Source organism: Thermobia domestica, chromosome 5 (genome assembly GCF_964235325.1).
Source record: "Thermobia domestica chromosome 5, izTheDome1.hap1.1, whole genome shotgun sequence".
Lineage (NCBI taxonomy): Eukaryota > Metazoa > Arthropoda > Insecta > Zygentoma > Lepismatidae > Thermobia > Thermobia domestica.
In genome coordinates, this window is record NC_137458.1 from 238,812,902 (window position 1) to 238,832,877 (window position 19,976).

Below are 19,976 nucleotides of genomic sequence, written 5' to 3' on the forward strand. Positions count from 1 at the left end.
TGTATTTATCTTAACTTAAATATATTCCATAGTCTTTTTTTTTTTTTTTTTTTTTTTTTGTGGTGGTGGGGTGGGGAGAGTTCCGTCATGATATGAAGGATGTGAGCCAAGAACATGGTAACCAACAAATTTTCAATTGCTGAGTTATGCAGCAGATAGACAGTAACGCATACCGCTTCGTTCAGTCCTTCATGTATAGTATTATGTGAAAAATCAGCTTTCCAACTTTCAAAATGCATTGTGCAGCAGAAAATCTCTAATTTCTTAAAATAGTAAAATTGTGGGTTACCATGTTCTTCCCTCACACCCTTCATATGTTGAATCGCTCTTGTTAAAAATTCAAAAAACTTGAGGACTGAGTAAACCGTAATGGTGGTTATAGAAAACTATAGCATTTCAAGAATATACAGAACCAAAAGCTCTAGCTGGGCAGCCTTTAAGTGTATCATATAAATCTAAGTATTTCTCTTATGTTTTATTTTAATTTTATTTTGTTCCAAAAAGAGGGTATGGAATATTTTGAAGTACAAATACTACATAGAATTTTGCTAGTTCTTTGTGTATTTTTAAAAAGAAGTATTTACTTTTAGGGTTGGCTGGTTTACACCAGCTGTTTTTTTTCTTTTTCTTAAATAAACAACTGGTTTAAACCAAAAAAATAAAAAGAACGAAAAATGCGAATCGTGTGAACTTCATGGTGATGTTTTCACACATCAAACAATCTGCATTAGTTTTATTTCCTTTTCACCTTTTAATCAAGGTGTCCCATGTTCAATTCTCGGTTGAACCACAACCCTTCTTTCATGCGTAAACAAAGTAGCGGTTCGGATGTAACTTTAAGCGAGTTTTCTCCTTGATAACCTCGGTATTACGTAAGGATGTTAAGCCTGAACATACGAAACGAAACGAAATTGTATATTTCTGCATGCCTGAATGCCTGTTATTTTATAAACAAGCCAAGGTTGCTTAAATATATTGATAGAAATTGGCATAATTTATCGATTGCCTACGTAGCTTCCAACATTAGCTTGGATTGGACTTTCAATGATATGTACGTACTAAATTTGTTATTTAATACCTCAGTTTTAGCGTATTGATTATGATACGTTGACCTTTAAATTTTACATGCAAAGCAATAACAGGATTTTTCCGTTTTTGTTTTACATTTAGAGTAATGACGGAATTTTCCTGATGGCTAGGATGGGAGTTTCTCTATTTAAGAAATTTAGTGATCGGACTTCTTTAAGCTTATGCGACCTCTTCCAGCATAACCCTGTTGTTGCATAATAACACCAAGGCGAAACAAACTTATTTCCGTCAAAATGTAATATAAATACATAAAGCAAAATATCTAAACCCAAAAAACCTGATTTAAGCCAAAAAAAACAACCATGGTTCTTCCCAACCCTGCTTACTTTTATATATAGGAGGTTAAAAAAATTCTTATTATATACATTGGTTAATCCTTTGGAATTCATAATGTAAATATGTTGAGAAGTAAAATTGTTTGAAATATCTTTTCGAAATTCATGGTTTATTTTCGAGGTTTTTTATTATTATCGGCATCAGCCACTAATTAAATGACTTTTTGTGTTATAGAGAAGCGAAACAAAATCTGCTTTATCAATTTAAAGCAGAATTTTGAAAAAAGCCCAAAATTTCCCAAGCAAAAAAGCGAAGCAGAAAAAACCGAGTTTTTTTTTTCAAAAAAGCCGTTTTTTTCCGAGGCCTTGCATCTCTATATTATAATAATTATTATTATTAATGAATAGGATGTTGCAATTAGGTTTTGTTCCATGAAGTTGGGAAGTCAACTACGAAATCTCATAGGTAGTTATATAATGCTTATATGAATCATTTAGTAGCATTTGAGTTTCGCAATAGTTCGTAAGGGCAGTGAGTCTTTGAAGCAAGCCGGTAGGACAGAAAACCGAGAGAACAATGGTGCATACGTAGAAGCCAGGGATCAAGTTTTGTTGGTCACTAATTTTGGATTCCAATGGTCTCGACATTCTCTCATTAAATTAACAGTTGAATCCCTTGGGAGCAAATATATGGATTTCATGGAGAGACCGAAGTAATATATATATATATATATATATATATATATATATATATATATATGTGTGTGTGTGTGTGTGTGTGTGTGTGTAAGAGTACTGTAAATATGTGATGACAGACGGATAAAAAAAGTTGTCAAAAAAGTGAATGCATAGATTTTTGCTAACCATTCGCATTAAAATTGAAAACATTGCGTATTAGAATAAGCTATGGTTTGTTTCATAGTTACTACGGATAAAATACTAAAATAGATAAATTGATTCGATTAGACAAATAAATAATAATATTCCAGAGCAACAGAAGTTTTAAGTGATGCAAGATTACGACGTTCAGTAGTATATTAGTCATATTATATGAACTAATAGTATATTAGTTCAATAGTATAATAGTATATTTGTGTGTTGTTGCTAAGTGTTAATGCAAGTAACATGATAACGTCTTAACGTTTTAAAATCCTTCCTTGTCAATTTTAAACTTACTGCCTGTTTCGTTTTATTGTTTTATATTATATCTTATTTTGCAGTGTTCTTGACGTTTAGTACTTCATTTTCGACGTTATAACAAAAATATTAAATTCGATGGTACGAATAGTTGAGTTAAGTTGATTTTCTGTTTAACGTCCCTTTCAGCAGTGAGGCTATATGAGACGGGACCTACTGATTAAAATGGAATCCGAATTACATGAGCTCCCGCGGGGAACCTGGGTCTCCCACCTGATATGAATAATGTATCTTGTTTCGGTGTTTCTTGTAGGCATATAATATTGTTCTCCCGCTGGCTTTGTAGCTGGCACGTGTCTCTTCGGTCACATTGTCTCATGGAAGCAATTATAAAATCTGAACTATTATAGTGGTTCGGATTCCACCTTGAACTATAGGTCTCCCTCTCATACAGCCTCGGTGCAGAAAGAAACAATAACCTTCATAACAGATATAACCCTACTTTAGTCTCGCCATTCCATTTCAAAATGAAATGAAATCTTACAGTTTAACGTCCCAGGATTATGCCCGTTAGGTTACGGGAGGCGATGGCTAAGGCAAGTGAATGGTGATGGAATAATTAGTGGAATGAGAATGTGGAAGGAAATGGGAGTACTCCGAGAAAACCCATGGAAACGATGTTGTCCACCACAAACTAACTTCCCCGGGGGATTGAATCAATGCGCTATTCCATTCGAAATGAAATGAAATGAAATTTTTAGTTTTACATCCCTGGTTATACTCTATAGCTTATAATAGACGTGTGATTAATGAGGGTGAAAGATTATGAAATAATTGGTGCAAAGGAAATGTGGAAGAAAATTGGAGGACCCAAGAAAGTCAACAGCATTATTCCATGTGTTTCATTTGTAACAAAGTTAACTAGTGTTTAAAGCAATTGCTCTAATTGCATTGCTCAAATTTACTCACTGAACTCGCATTTTACACATTTTACACACAATATCTTTGTTTGTTAGTGTCTTCGTTTGTTACATTTACTCGTTTTGCAAATGCCCAGTTGGTTTGGGTGCTCACTTGTACGTACCCAGTCAAGGACGAGATACTGCATTCTGGTGCCTCTGGAAATGTAGTTTTATCGATGACGCAACTTTTGGGAGCGTATCAGGAAAATAGCTCCATTAATAAAGCAGATATGAATGCATACTCGGTTTTCCTATGGCCCAGCTCGCATACGCCTTTTGTAGGGTAGACAAACAGGGGTGTGTGTGTGTGTGTGTATGTGTATGTATGTCGTGTAAATGATACCAAAAAATATTGGTAGTGTCTTCGCATATTTCTACAATGACGCGAATAATAGTTTACTCACTGATTTTCAAAAAAATTCGAAGTGCACTTGAGCATCTTCTACGTAAAAAAACAGGGGGGGGGGTCTTTATTTCCTTTCTCGCCTTCGAAAAGCACGGTGCGCTATATCGTTTCCTGTGACTGACTTCTGTATGTTATTGCAGCATTTTCAGTCGTCATATTTATCTTTCTGTTGTAAACACAACACACACACTGGCTATTCACAATTAACAAGCATTAGTAATTCGGAAAAATTACTAACAACAACATACATTGAAACAACCAAACCAAAACAACCACTGTTAATCATACACTACTGTGTCATAACAGAAACAATCATTGGCAGAAGATTCAATCCTCAGCTGCCGTCAACGCACAGTCAGTGTCCTTGGTTGCCTAGAAACAGGGTGAAAGAGTAGTGCAGTGATCGGCGAACTTCCCTCCCTTTCGTTTCGTTTACAACACGTGTAGCTATCTGTGAGATTTGATTTTCAGAAAAAAAAAGAAAAAAGAAAGAAAAAAAGACTAGTACATGAGAGAGAGAATATTAATAAATTTTCGTACTCAGAGTAAGGAGAAGGGCAAAAGATCAAAAAATTACATTTCTGAATTATGGCAGATACCTGTTAAGGTAATTTTGATGGGATGATATAATATAGCAGATGCGTGCTTCATGAATGGCCAATATTGAAGATAAGGAACATTTTATATTGAAGGAATATGAGAGCATGTTGTTGGTGGGTTTCACGTGTATCTCCCTTCGGAGGCCTCCATTGTTAGGTCTCACGTTCACGTAAAGGAAGGTGACGGTGTGCGTAGAAGGGGATCGAGTAAATTTAAAAGGGACTTATTGTCGAGAGATTATAGAAATTACTTCTTTGTAGGCAGTTCGTTTGTAGAATATAGATACGATTTATTACAGAAAATGTGTCTGCGTTAAAGAACCGAGATCTTATTCCAGGCGTAGTGTCATTCAGAGCATTTAACAACAGGTTCTATGATCAATATAATATTATTACTAGAGACACGATTTTGTGGTAAATAAAAATTCGCAATTTCGTTATAAAAAATACGCGTAAAGCGGGATAAAATCTTGAATAAAAATTCAATGTAAGAACACCATTTTCCTTGGCAATTACAATTAGTTACATTTTATTTCACCTTAATTTCCACTCATTAATCACCATGAAATGAGCTTATGCATGACTATATCAAACAATATATGAGTTTTTAAAAAACAACCCTAAGCATCCTCACTGAATAAAAGTATCATTTAAAGAAAAAACACATACAGAGAGAACATTAGTAGAAAAAAATAACTTTAGTGTTCACAGTTTACTTATGCAAATAACACTTAAGCATTGTTTCAATGTTTTCTGGTGTTAAATTTGTTCTTTTGTCGATAAGTATGTCATTGTAAGAAGAGGGAGCCTTCTCCACATCAATATTCGAAACTGATATGTACACTCATGTTCAAAATGATTGTCGCATATCTATAACTGTCTTCTTGTAAGACATAATTTGATAATGCTTTTGTAGGATACTTTTAATACTGATACTATGTGTATAATCGGAAAATGAATATTTGTGGTAAATTTCATAGGGAAAGAATTATAAATACGAAAATTAGTATGAGTGAAACAAAATGTTGCTAAATGGACAAGAAAGTTTATTTTCGTTTTATTGTTCTTATTTACTGCTTTTTTGACATGAAATGTCACATACATGTCTTTGCCGATTATACACATACTAAAAATGTAAGAAATACGGAGCAAATTCGTTATCAAATTATATTCCTAGAACAACATATTTATAGACATGCGACAATAATTTTGGACAGGAGTGTACATTAATTGCAGACATTTTCCAGCGATTTCTGAATGCTCATTTAGCATACCGCGCAACACACTTTCCACACTATCCACTTTACCAGTAGATACCGTTTGGAGCTCGCATGTAAAATTTCAAAAATTCATGGTGGTCTGTTTTCTCAAAAATGAGAATTTTCATCACATTGCGTTGAAAAATTGTCACTTTTGAGTAAATTACGTGGAATATCGGGACTTGCTGCAAATTTCGCTAATTCGACAGAATTTTGCGTTTAATCGCGAGCGTTATATGGCCTAACAAATGGTGAAAAAGTATATATTTTAGGTACACAACGTTTTCGCACAAAACTGATAATTTCGCGTTTTCGCGTGTCACCAAAAAATCGTGTCCCTAATTATTACTATTATATTAATAATATAATAGTATTACCATATAATAATAATAATAATAATAATAATAATAATAATAATAATAATAATAATAATAATAATAATAATAATAATAATAATAATAATAATAATATACGTGTATATAGTAATAATATTTAGTATTAATATTATTACTATATGTTTTATTATTATTTATTCCAAGTAATAATGACCAGGATTAAGTCATAGAATCTTTATATTGATTTTCGAAAATAATTCGTTTTTTGTAAGCACTCGACCTAGCAGTGAAAAGAGACTTTTATCAGCTTGTTCCGGGAAATTGGCAAATTTTAACAACCGATTTGGTCGAACCGGCTAAACGACACCACAGTCTATTCGTATTATAAAGATTTGAGGCCATGATCGTTCGGATGACCATACTTGGTTTGAAGGCGGTGTCTTCTTTTTTGCCGGTGAAGTAGTTCGTATTGAGAACTAATTAAGCGAGTTGGATTGGGAATAATTTGCTTGGTTTAAAGGTCATGATATGTTTGAAATAATTCACGGCTGTGAGTCATAGTGTTCGGGGAAGAATGTAGGTTGTTAGCTATTTCACCTTTGTAAAATGATGGTAATATCTGGACATATAGTTGAAGATGATATTCTCGGAAGGCAAAAGTGTGTTTTGTAAGGCTACTAGTTTTACCTTGAAGCAGTAAACCCACGAAGTTTACCGGGCTTGTGGGTTTTTGACAGCTTTTAAATGTTAAGAACAAGAAAATCCATTTATAGACCGCGATGTTGGTCATTTAATAATTCCATAGGATTATTGTAATACATATTCATTAAGATTAACTACTGTGAAGAATGTTTGAAGAAATTCGTCTTCAGCGGGTTTTACTACTTACCGCCAGAATTGTAGTAAGTCCGTGTTGTGGCTAGGACTACTTTAATAGAATCTATATCTGCGAAACTGATATTGATACTGCACTCTATGTGCAGGGTCTAGATAGGCTTCCGTTCAGTTAGTGTTCTGTTTCAGAGGGAAAATTCCAATGAATTGGTTACCTGCTCTGCATTTAAGTGAAAAAATGAAATGAAGTTTTTGAGTTTTACGTCCTACGGTTATGTCGACTAGGGTAAAGGAGACAGTGATGATGAGAAATGAATTAAATGGTGGAATGAAGAAAGTGGGAGTAAACGGGAGAACCCCGAGGAAACCCACACATACGGTGTTTGTCCACCACAAAGTTCACTTGGCGGGGGCTGGGATCGGACCCGGGATCCCTAGCATCAGAGGTGAACGCTCTACCACTGAGCCATTGCGGCCTCGCACTGTATTTAACTATTTAAAAAAAATACACGTTTCGAGGAAGAGTCCACGGGAAAAGGGTAAAGAAGAAATATCTGGAGGCTGGGTTGAATATTTGTGCGGGATATATAGCTGTGTCGTTGAGGTAGGTAGACCAACGGAATCTCAAGTCCCAGTTTTGACATGTAGGTTCGCTTGGTTGGCAGGATGGTAAGAGTATGTTAAAGGATAGTACTCCTTCTATGGTGGGAGACTAAGGTCAGAATAATAGATTGAAAATGAATTAGTATTTCTCCGTTGAAGAAGTGGGAGTAAATTCATATAGTTAAGTGGGATCGGGAAGAGATAAGGGAAAAGAATGGCCATTGGTAAGGGCATGAGACAGAGTTGTAGAAGTTTGGAGAATAGTTCCATTGTTTACCAAGATGAGAAGCTCGTATGGTAATGTCGGTATAGGAAGATATGAGAGGATTTTCAGTAAAGATTGCATTCCACAATATTTGACAACGGAAATGCGGCCTTATCCCTATAACCAACGTGATTATATGGTGTTCTTACGTCATTTTTTTCTGCGCACTCATTTTTCATTTTCTTCCAGTGTATTTTGACTTGCATATGGTCAGCAACCTGGGGTTCCTTTATTCTAACCAAAAATATACTAACGGACTTACGTTTCAAGATTATCTCAATATCTGACTCTGGAAAGCACGGAATAGTAAACGCTAGATCTATAGCTTGCTCGTTTGTCATTGTCACATTGAAATTATACTGAAATGTGAAGAGGTAGGAATAAGTAGCGGGGTTATCAAGAGTAGACTAGACAAAGAGAAAAGGAACGGACCCAAGGTGACACAATTAAACTCGAATGTGTTCGGTGGAAAGTGCCATAAATACTGTTACAAAAGTACCAGAGACTGCAATACTGTTGTGAGTAGAAAGAACGAATCTGGCGGTGAAAAGTGCAATCATGTATTGAGAGTGTTGTTGTAGATAGGAATACACGTAACCCGTACAGGCAGGGTGGAATGGGCTGAGTACGAAAGTAGGGTAGCAGTGATACCGCTACACAAAGTTGGAAAACCAGCGAATGAAATTTTTAAAACACTGAAGAAAACTTAACATCTGTCACGTGTTTGTGTTCCGCACCATCCAGCGGTTCCTTAATACTGGGTCTGTTCAGGATGCCCGAGAACTGGCAGACCACGAAGTGCAAGGACTCCAGGAGCTGTGAAAGCAATGACGGCGCGTGTGAGGAGAAATCCCGTACGGAAGCAGACAGTAATGACCCGTGAGATGAACATCTCCAAGCGAACGATGTCCAGGCTACTCAGGAATGATATCGGCATTTGAGCCTGCCGACGGTCAACGGGACACATTGACGCCGCCACTCTGATGAAGCAAAGGAAGCGTAAAAGTAAACACCTGCTTCGACGGTACGTGCAAAATCGACACAGGCAGATTCTGTTCACCCGTGAGAAGTTGTCCACTATTGAAGTGTGTGTCAATCGCCAAAATGATCAGGTGTTTGCTTCCTCAGCTCAGGAACCCAGGAACAAAGTTCCAAAAATCCAGAGAGCCCATCATCCCGCGTCCGTTATGATGTAGTTGGGAGTGAGCTGTGCTGGCACCACACGTCTTCATTTTTGTGAGAAAGGAGTGAAAATAGTGCATAGGTGTACCAAAACACTGTGCTGGAGCCAAATTGGTACTGTTGATGAGTGACAACCGTACTATAGCGATGTGCATATGTCACGAGTGTGTGATGGATGTTGATAATACCATTGTTCCAAAGTGACTTCATCAGTGAACAGTCCTGATGCCTGAAACACATGATGGTAGTGGCCTGCTGAATGAACCACTGGCAGAATGCTCCATGTGGTTGGAAATTCGCTTGTCAGTCCTTGTATCCTTCGCAGGTGGTATGGGTACAAGGGATTTTCATGTAACGCACGCCACACAGTCGGGTGACTAATATGCATTTTACGACTAAGTTCCTTCTTCTCGTACCTGGCTCGTTGTCCACAGCTTCTAATGCATGTTCGTCCAGAACAGGTGTTCGTACACGACGGAGTCAACTAGCATCCCTGTTACATATGCGCCGATAAATTGCTGCAAACATCTTGTATGATGGTTGACGTCTGTTTGGAAAACGCGTCTGATCGAGTCGTGCTGCTTGACGCTCATTGCCATCTGCACGACCGAACATGAATAGCATGTCGGCCTGTTCGTGGTTTGAATAACATGTTTTAGTCTAGCACTACCACTTGTCCTATTCACTATTTGCAGCACTATGACCACACTCTTGTACAGAGGCATCTTGAACACAAGCGCCACCTGTGTGTGAACCTAGTATCTAGGTATCGAACACCAGCGTCACCTCTAGACTTCCTAGACCGCTATCTCAAAGTTGATTGGTTTTCGATACCTACCTCTTCGAAGTTACTGTTTCCACGCTTTCGGCCTTCGATAACTCTGCCAATATGCTATATGTTCATAGGACAGTTTTTGCGTATCACGGTGTCAGGAAATACCTCCCGACGTTTGTTACATTAATTAAGTTACAACTTATGAGAGAGAAAGAGAGAGAGAGAGAGAGAGAGAGAGGGAGGCTGTTTCAGTAACTGTTTTCAGTGATTGTATCTCTTGATTTAAGTTATGCAATATACACCTTATACCAGTGGTTCTCAAACTTGTCACTGCGACCCACTTTAAATAATAAAGTATTCTATGGCCCACCTACTTTTATTCAAATACACATTCACATTCTACGTAATGGTAGTGTATTTCAAAGCAATTAAATTTTGTAAATCATATCTATAACTTATTATTTCCTAGACTAAAAAATAGGAAAAAATATACATGATACACAAAAAGTTATGGTATAGCAAAATATTTGTACTGCTGTTCATCATGAGACGCATGCGATGCATGTACTTGTTTTCGATATTTATTAATAACTGCATTGATATCCACGCTGATAAGAGTTACTTTCAGCCGCAAGGAATTGGACACTTGCAGTCGGTTTCTATATTTAGTCTTTATCTCCACGATTGCTGTAGACCCAGCTTCAAATAAATAGGAAGAACTAAATTGGAGTAGCACTTTCAAAGCTTCAATAGAAAGTTGTGTGGATAGGTTTGCGGAACGGACAGCGAAAACAGTGCCAGTTACTTGGGGTTGAAATTCATATGGAGTGAGCTATCTTGTGATAGGATGATTAGTTTTTCATCAGCCTTGACTGATATTCAAGTTCAAATGCCACTGACAAATGGGTTTGCAATCCACTTCCGTTGCTTACATTTTTCCATATCTTCAAGGAAGTAACATTCAAAATTTTCTTTCAATGTCTCCAAATGTGCGGATATTCCAGAAATTACGGAATCGTCTGGATTCACTTCTTTTCGATTACGAATGTTTGAAATGTTTAGAAACAGTCATAATTGTTGTTTTCAGTGTTACTCTTCCACAAGACTTCTCCAGGTAATTAAAGAATATTGAACTACTCATTTTAAAAATTAAAGATATTTTGTTTTTACAAACATTAAATTTCCAAATTTGCTATCAGGAAGTACAAGGAGACAGGTGTATTTATTCCAGTAAGTTCAGTAACAGTCCGTATAAAAGATTAACATGAAATTTATTTTAGAATGTTGTAAACACCCCGAGCGACCACGAATGTTACAAAGTTAAGCTCGATGCTTATTTTAATAAAGCAAAATGTAGTTGGTTTCTTTTTATCATATTGTAATGTAATTTTTTGAACATAGTGGCCATATTGGTAGGAGAATATCAGTCGGTGATAATAGAGCAAGTGTAACGTAAATTTCTTTCTCAATAACTTTATCTATTATATGAAATTATACGCATGCGCATAGATGGTTAATGTGTTTCCATGGAAAGAGCTAACCCTACTTCCGACGCAATGCCCTTCCCTGTGACAGATTTTGACTCACTCACTTTCTTTCCATCCTAACCCAGAATCTCTACTGACTATACAATAGGGCAGGGCTTTGAGTAACCACTTACTCTACAACTCATTAACAAATGCTTCCAATTTTCATTTTCCTAATAGTACTTTACAACATGTTTCTCCATCAAAATAAAATTTTCATAATTGAAAGGAAAAACTTCTCGCGACCCACACTTTGAGAAACACTGCCTTATACTGTATAATGGTATTCGTTAAAACTGAACAGTTATATGCTCAAAACAAAAAGGATACAAAAAGAATGTTTCTTTGTTATTCATAAATAAAATTTAATGACAAAATCCTTACATCATTATTTCATACGGACTTGCGGGAATGGTTAATTAAAATGTTTCGTTCTTATTCATTGTGTTTCAGTTTTGTATATGGCCGTGAAACATAAACTTAAAGCCGAATAAAAATATGTGATAACTGAAAATATTTGCAAAATAATCTTTCTGGATATAATAACTCAAAACAGATTGGCCCATTCGTAGTGTCATAATGACACTATGTATTATAATAAAAACTGAGTATTATAATAATTCTCATTCGTAGTGTCAGAAAGTATGTATTATAATAAAAACTGAGTTCAACCCAGAGAAGGTGCTCTGCGTTTGCTCATAATCTTAAACTCCGTTTTTCAAATTATGGAAAGTATTGTCATAATATTATACGGCTTAAGCTCAATAAAACATTTTGTTACACCGGATCACACCATTACCATGGAATTTCAGTTAATACAGGCAGGATGCAGAAACATTTAATACTTTCAAAATAAAGTTGAGGAATGTTTTTCAAAATCATTGCATTTGTTAGTATTCGTATTACTTTTTTCTTTTCTGTTACTTTTATTTGAATCATTAAGTGTTTTTTTCTGTATTTCTCTCTTTTTTTCTTTCTTTTTTATGGAAATACACACAAGGTGGATAATTTATGTGGATACTCATTGTAACTTTTAAACAAACGGACAAGAACTCTGAAATTTTGTACCATGCGAATATCGACAGGGGTATACTCTGATACCACCAGGTTAACAGTTGTATTTTTTCATGAAGTTGTATATATATATATATTTTTTTTTTTTAATGGCACTAATTCAGTCTATTACATATTTCAAATCTACATATAAAACGAAATCTTAGAGTACCATATTTGTCATAACAGTGTTACAAACTAAAGATGCTACAGCATCTGAAACATAAAACAATTACCAAATTTTGGAGGGTTCTGCAGCAGTAATTACGAAAGTGAGACAGACGGGATATTGTACATCCAAAGTGCCTCGAAAACTATGGTCATCATATCGTATTTGAAAAAGTAGAAACAAAATTTCAAGGAATTAAAAATGTCTTTTTTTAGGGGACTTTATTTCCATAAAATGTTTAGATAAGTATCACATCCAAGTACGTACACTCATGTCCAAAATTATTATCGCATATCTATAACTGTCTTCTTGTAAGAATATATTTTGATAATGATTTTGCAAGGTACTTTTAATACTGATACTATGTGTATAATGGGGAAATGTATATTTGTGGTAAATTTCATAAGAATAGAATTATAAATACGAAAATTATAATGAGAAAAATAAAGTGTTGCTAAATGGACATGAAAATTTTATTTTCGTTTTATTGTTCTTATTTACTGCTCTGTTGACATGAAACTTGCCACATACATGTTTTTGCCGATTATACACATACTAACATCATAGGAAATACCGGACGAATTCGTTATCAAATTATATTCCTACAACAACATATTTATAGACATGCGACAATAATTTTGGACATGAGTGTACATGATTTTCAATATACATAAAGATCATCATGCTGTTTAGAGCAATTCGCTATCTCAAACCATTCGGGAGATGTGAAAAAAAGGTAAAATTTGATAAATTGTTCAAAATGGCGTATTTGTGGAAACTTTTGAAAACAATTTTTGATTTATTTTGCTTCTGTAACATTACAAAAGACATTTTGGTAGATATAAATACAGTTTTGTATCGGAATTAGAGAACTTTTATCAGTGTGACGAACTTACAGTTTTTACCTATCTCCAGACAGGTTTGAGATATCAAATGTTTTAAATGGCCTTGTCATCTTCGCATCTATTGAAAATTATCAATGCAGTGGATGAGATACTTGTGTGAGCAGTTATATGAGATAAAGACTTCTGAAAAAAAAAAGTCAGATTTTCAATATCTTGTGTCTTTGTTCATGATATTTGATGTACGTCTTTGTTCACGTCATATGATCATCATAGTAAGACATAAAAGGACTTTAGGTGCGCATGTTGCGTTTGTCTCACTTAATTTGTTACGGCTCTAGGGGCCACCAAAATCTAGATATTTGTGATACTGGAACATTCTTAATTTCCAACATTGAATATTAAAGGAGTGTTTCAAGTTTTCGTTTAGCATGCAGATTTGAAATGTATAATCATCTGACGTAGTGCCATTTAAAAAAATAAAACAACGTTGGGTTGGCAACACTGTTACCTTGTGGTATCACAGAATATGCCAAATTATGTCCCTCTGCTGGTATTGGTATAGCACAAAATTTCAGGGTTTTTTCTGTCCATTAGTTTGAAAGTTATAAGGGCGTATCAAGATAAATAGTGCGGCGTGTACATATATTAAAATACAGTTTTCTTTAGATAGGGTTGATATGAATATATCCTAATAATAAGATCCACGTGTTAATTGATAGCAAAATGTAGATTAGTGCCATAAATAGTATGTTAAAATGTTTCATTTACTTTACAGAAATAGTGTAGTGCCATAAATAGGTATTTCGTTTACTTTACAGAAATTTTATAAAATGCCCAACAGGACGGACGGAAATACCAGTGATAGTGGAAAGAGAAATGCGTCCGCTAATACGAAAACTAACCCTTCGAAACCAGCGAAACGTAGTCGAAGCAAAGCATATGAGGAACCAGGTAAGAAAAACTTAAGTATATTCAATACAGTTAAAGATAGCGGTAGATATGATGCAAATACAATGGTATATATACTTTTATAATGTTAATAGTAATGACAGGACTCAAAAATGCTAGGAAATAAATTCACTTCACTGATTCCTAAATTTTGTGCTTACTCTTACATATTTCATCTCATTATGTATACTATGTTTCAGAAACTGTAGACGATGTAACAATCAGTAGCGAATGAGTAAGGTTAACAATACTCATCGAAGGCGAATAATGATGAAAATCTACCGAAGTAGTCAATAGTGTTACAAAGTCAATGCGTAATCCCATTAGTGATCTGTCCAGTACAGTGATTGCCAACCTTTTTTGACCGAGGACATTCTTTACTGAACACCAACAACATCGCTACACGTTTGCTTGATTATGATAGTGTAAGCCTATAAATTTCTATAAAGTAGTGGCTCTACATGTAGTAGTAGGCATTGTTGCTGCTGCTGGAGACGGTGACCTGTACAGTCTCAAAATTGATTTTAACTAATAATTAATTGCTTCATGATTTTTAAATTGTAAAATTCAGTGACTCACCGGTTGGAAAGCACTGATCGAGTATGTTTAAACTGGGTACTCACTGATAGTTCCTGGTTTGGTATCACTGCAAAGTTGAATAATATGATCCTCATTAATTATTCCAACAGTCTCATCCACGTTGATTATTCCCTTGCAGCGTGAGACTACTTTTTGCCATTAGCGACACGATCAGTAATCCCGCCTTTTCGAGCGGCAGTCAAATCTAAAGAGCCTAAGGTGACCAGAAGTCCCGTTTTAGTCGTTGTACCTGTGTTTTCTGTTTCAAGTAGGACGACTAAATATCATGTTTTAAAGCAAAAATGAAGTGAATCGTAAGTGAATATAAATGCTTGTAGCGAATTATATATTCTTTCGTTAAAATGACTGTGTATAGAGCTATTTTCATCCTCTCATTTAGCGCAAAGGAACATTAAACTAAAACCATGGGACGTTAAACTAAAAAGTTTAATTTCACTTCATGTATGCTATACCCGGAAGTTTGAAATTCGCTTGAGTGCTTGGAATTTTTAATATGTTGCTTGTATATTTTGTAATTTAACATTGCTGCCGCCCAATTCAATATGGGAACCAGAGCTTTACAGACCCCTTCCGATCGTCCCCCTATTCTTGTGCGCCCTGTTTTTCCAAGTTAAAATACTGGTCACCTTAAGAGAACCTAGTTATAGGCACCTTTGCTGACACCAATTAAACCACAGGCGAAATACCTCACTGAAGGAATAAATGTGAAGGCGTGTGTTAGAATCAGAGTAAGATTTCGTATTGATTTATTTATGAATCCTGTTCCGTTATTGTGGCTATTAATTTTATTTTTGAAAAAAGAAAAAGTTACTACTCATATATACAAATGTAATCATATTTTATCTTTGAAGAAAAATTACAGTTGTGGATTTCGTTTATGTATGAGACTAGACTTTTTTTTTTTTTTTAATAATAATAATAGGAAACAACCACTTGTTCACTAAGTCACCACTGAACGTAATAGAGCGAAAGAGCAAAAGCGATACTTTTTGAGACGTTCTTTGAAATGCGTCTTAGCCCTGCTTTAACTGTCAAGGGAAGACACTTCGTTTTAAACGAAATTCTGGTACATATTATGTCAATGAAAGACTGGTCTGTGTGAAAACATGAAGAGGAAAGAAAGAATACTCTCCCTGTTCGCACTTCCACTTGAAAATTTATATTTATGCTTAGTTGCCAGCCTCTTAATTGTATCCAGGTTTGGTCACATTCCAGACGGTGCCAGCTAATCACTTCCTAGTACATTCTAAATAGGTTAAAAAAATTCATTTTAAACGGTTACCCTATTTTCTCCTGATGATTAGACAGACAACCCCGATGTCACTTACATATTCACCACATATTTGAAACTTGCCCCTTTTTCCCCTTAAAAGCGAAATTTTTGGGGACAATGGAGCATATGCTCACGTTTTTAAAAAATAAATTTCTTACATATCTCTATGCTCTCTGTTTTGTTTAGAACTAAAGATGAGTATTTAATTTTAAGGATTAAAAACTTAATTGTATTTGGTTTCAGAAACAAATATAGTGAAGCCAATGTGCTGACCAAATAACTGATTGATTTCATTGACTATAGAGCTGTTTATGGACTGTAGTGGAAGAGAACTTAGTTTTCAGCTGTACACCTTTATTAATTAATTGAAACATCTAGAACGGTCTTTATGCTTGTAAAATTCTACTTCATCCTCTTCGCTTGAAAAAGAAAAAAAGTCGAATCACACCTAGAATTGTAATCATGCTTTTGTTTTTGCTGGTGTCCTACCTGATCAGTGAATGGAAAAAAAAAAAAAAAAAAAGGACGTTTGAAACCTTTAATTAAATCGCGAGGCGGTAGAAAGGTGCGCGTACCAATTTCATTCTCATAGTAAGGGGTAAAAGACACTATCTCTCGAAAAATCATACATTTTGTTATTGTGAAAGATAATACATATTAATAGATAATCAAGCAGCATGACACTACTTCAGGACTTAAACATAATTTGTGAATCTTTATTCTGTCTGTACTTGATTCGCAGTACACTTGCCGCCGGAATTATTCTCAAGTTAGTGCAATAAATTAAAAATATTAGGGAGTAGTACTCGTTCTAGTTCGGTACCCACTTAAATACCTCTTTTTTTAATAACTTCAAAGTCAGAAGGAAGTAAAACTATGTGTATCACTCAATTTCACAAACGGTGTTGGATAATCACTTCAAGTAGATGATGGGTGAAGATATAGAATAAAGAGAGTGAGTGGAAATGAAAGAACTCTGAGAAACTCATAAACACAACGTTTCCTTATATGAACTCCATAGCCTGGATCGAATCAACGACTTTTTGTTTAAAGATGGGTAGGTGCTTTAGTACTGAGTCACCGGTTAAACTCTGAAAACCAGTTCAGTGATCCAGTTATGTATAGCAGGGTACTTAGGTGAAATACAGATGGAACCTACCTGGATGCTTTACAGCTGCTTTTCTGTTGTTTTCCATTCCTTTTCTCTAGACTCCTTATATGATAAAGAGTAGAGTGTAGTAGAATATAATATTTTCTCCTGCTTACATGACAAAATGTGTTGCAAAAGAGCTTATAGTGTACGTTCTTCAGTGTTATTGCGTTATTCTAGGACCTCATCCAATTCATGAGATAATTCTATGCAATTCTAACGCTATAATTTGTGTAATTTTTTATATCCTTATCTTCGGGTCTCGACATTTACAACCTCACACTACCGCGTATATAAACTCCAAATATGTTGCACAACTCTACAGTGATACATGAATGAACTAAATAGACATTGGACTAGGAATATTCTTCTCTCTCTCTTAAGAATTAAAATAAACCTAAGATTTTAATTCTATTTTACATATTTGTAATTCGCAATTTCCATTTAAAATTGTGTACATATAAAATTTTCTTCTTTCTCTTTGCAGTTTGTTTAACACTTTCCTCAGATGAAGAGGATTCGAGTAGAGATGAAAACAGTGAGTCAGGAATGAAATGTAATCCTTCTTTAGATAAGGAACACCCAGCAACTGATTATATCAATGAGAAGGAGCCAATTATTACGGATTACTGTGACGAAGCTAGTTGTGATACTTACGAGCGACAGCAAGGAGTTAAAGGCAAGTCATCATAGAAAACAATATCAGAAATACTTCCACTTGTTTGTGTACTTTTTGTTCTTTAAGAAGTTATCACTGGTATTGTAATAACATACTGTACTTGATCGCTTCTCGAGATTTAAGTGAGCTATAACTGAGATGTTTCCAATTTTATTCTCCACAGCAGAAAACAGCGCTTATTTTGTCACACACTCATTTTCAAACTACATATGTTAATCCCAGAAATGACAAGGTGAGCCTTTGAGGCTCATGGCCAGCTTTTTTATTAAGTAGCTTTTTTAATAAAAGTGGAAGGTTTATAATATTTTATGAATTCTCGCAGCATCTTGTATATGTTCATTCGTGATATGTGTCAATCAGCTTGAATTATATTTTAATTACATTTTTGTTAACTTTTTTGTTTTTCATACCTAATCACGACAAGGTGAGCCTCTGAGACTCACATAAAACGTTTTGAGTGTAGAAGCATTTATGGGATAAAATGGAGAGACAAGTATTTTTAGAGTTACTATGGCCCAAATCGCTTCAAGTAACTTTTATTTTCATATATTTTGACGATAAGAATACTCGTGGAAAGAGGACTGAAAGACTCCTATTCCGAATGTATTTGAACTAATTATTACACAATTCATATAATATTACTTAGCTGGAGCAAATCTGACTGTTGATGCACACCTAATCCCTGTTAGACGGAGATACCCATTTATTCAATACATACCATCAAAACCAGCCAAATATGAAATGAAGATATGGTGAATTTATGATTCCGAAACGTTTTATCCGTTGAATGAAACAGTAAAAAAGAAAAAAGTTTTGTTCCAGTTGAATTTCTTCCGAATAGATATAAAGAGATTCACGTATCTTTATTCGTGTATAATGCCAAATTCGCAATTGTGTCTAATGTTCCGAAGAAAAATTCATAAGTTGTACTTTTATCCAGTATCCATCACAACAACAAAATTCAACCAATGAGAAAAATGAGGAAGATATCATATATTACAACAAAACAAATGGGAGGGTTTGATTCCTTCGATGAGATGGTTCACAACTATTCATGGAAGAGGAAAACAAATAGATGGCCTTTTGCTTATTTTATAAACCTTCTGGATGCTTGTGGAGTTTCATCATACTTGATTTGAACCAAGGTCTACCCAGGTCAAGGCCAAACTGGAATATAACTACTACCGACCAAAGGCGACTGTTTCTGATTTCATTAGCAGAAGCATTGATCAAACCTCAGATCAATCGACGTAGCATTATTGGCTTATAATGATACAAAATTGGCCATAGAATTCTGCCGTGATTTACAGGAGTGCTCAGATGTAAGTGGCATTCAAACCTTGGTAAAGATGGTGTCATGTATATTGCTATCTTTTGCCATTTACAACTAAAAGTAAGATTTAGTCAAAGAGACGTATAAACTCAATTCATAATAGTAGTAATCAGGAATAGAGTTATTAACAAGTATGTAAGCACACACAACTATAATAAAACAAACATTTGCCCGTAGGTATCAGTGTGTGTAGTAAATGAAAATGCGTATGTGCCTCATAGGCTAACCTTGTCATGATTCGTTATAAAATTAGCTGGTCATTTCGAGGGTTAAAGCTGTAAGGAAACAGCTTAGTACTGGCAGGAAATGCGTAGTAGACTACATAGTAGTTCATTGATGTGTTGTGCCTTTTTTTCTCAAGAGGGAAGGTATGTGCAATAAATTGTAGATACTAACGATAAACTTTTTTTTTCTTTTACAGGAGGTGGAAGAGAATTGGATATGGAAGGAATGATAGATGGATCCGCGCCAGGTCAATTTACTTTATTACAGTGCCGCACAGTACGAATAGGATCATACAAAGTAGTGCCAAAAGATAGAGTGGTTCTGTCGTCGGAAGGTGTACGGATTGTTGTTCCTGCTATTGAGAATGGTGAGTAATTTAGTTTTTTATTTGAAGCGACAAAATAACATAACTGCGGACTATCTATGATGTTCCCCTGAAAATAAAACTGGATCG

General features: G+C 35.1%; 1 protein-coding gene across 3 annotated transcripts in view; it reads left to right on the forward strand.

Moving 5' to 3' along the window:
- The window catches only part of LOC145686482 (uncharacterized), a 168,902-nt gene that overhangs the window by 96,590 nt on the left and 52,336 nt on the right, over nucleotides 1-19,976 (forward strand). For all 3 annotated transcript variants that reach the window (XM_081759833.1, XM_081759832.1, XM_081759834.1), the window contains 3 exons: nucleotides 14,133-14,265; nucleotides 17,773-17,964; nucleotides 19,719-19,889. In XM_081759833.1, coding sequence (XP_081615959.1) covers nucleotides 14,133-14,265; nucleotides 17,773-17,964; nucleotides 19,719-19,889 — 496 coding nt within the window. The remainder of the gene's footprint in view (nucleotides 1-14,132; nucleotides 14,266-17,772; nucleotides 17,965-19,718; nucleotides 19,890-19,976) is intronic.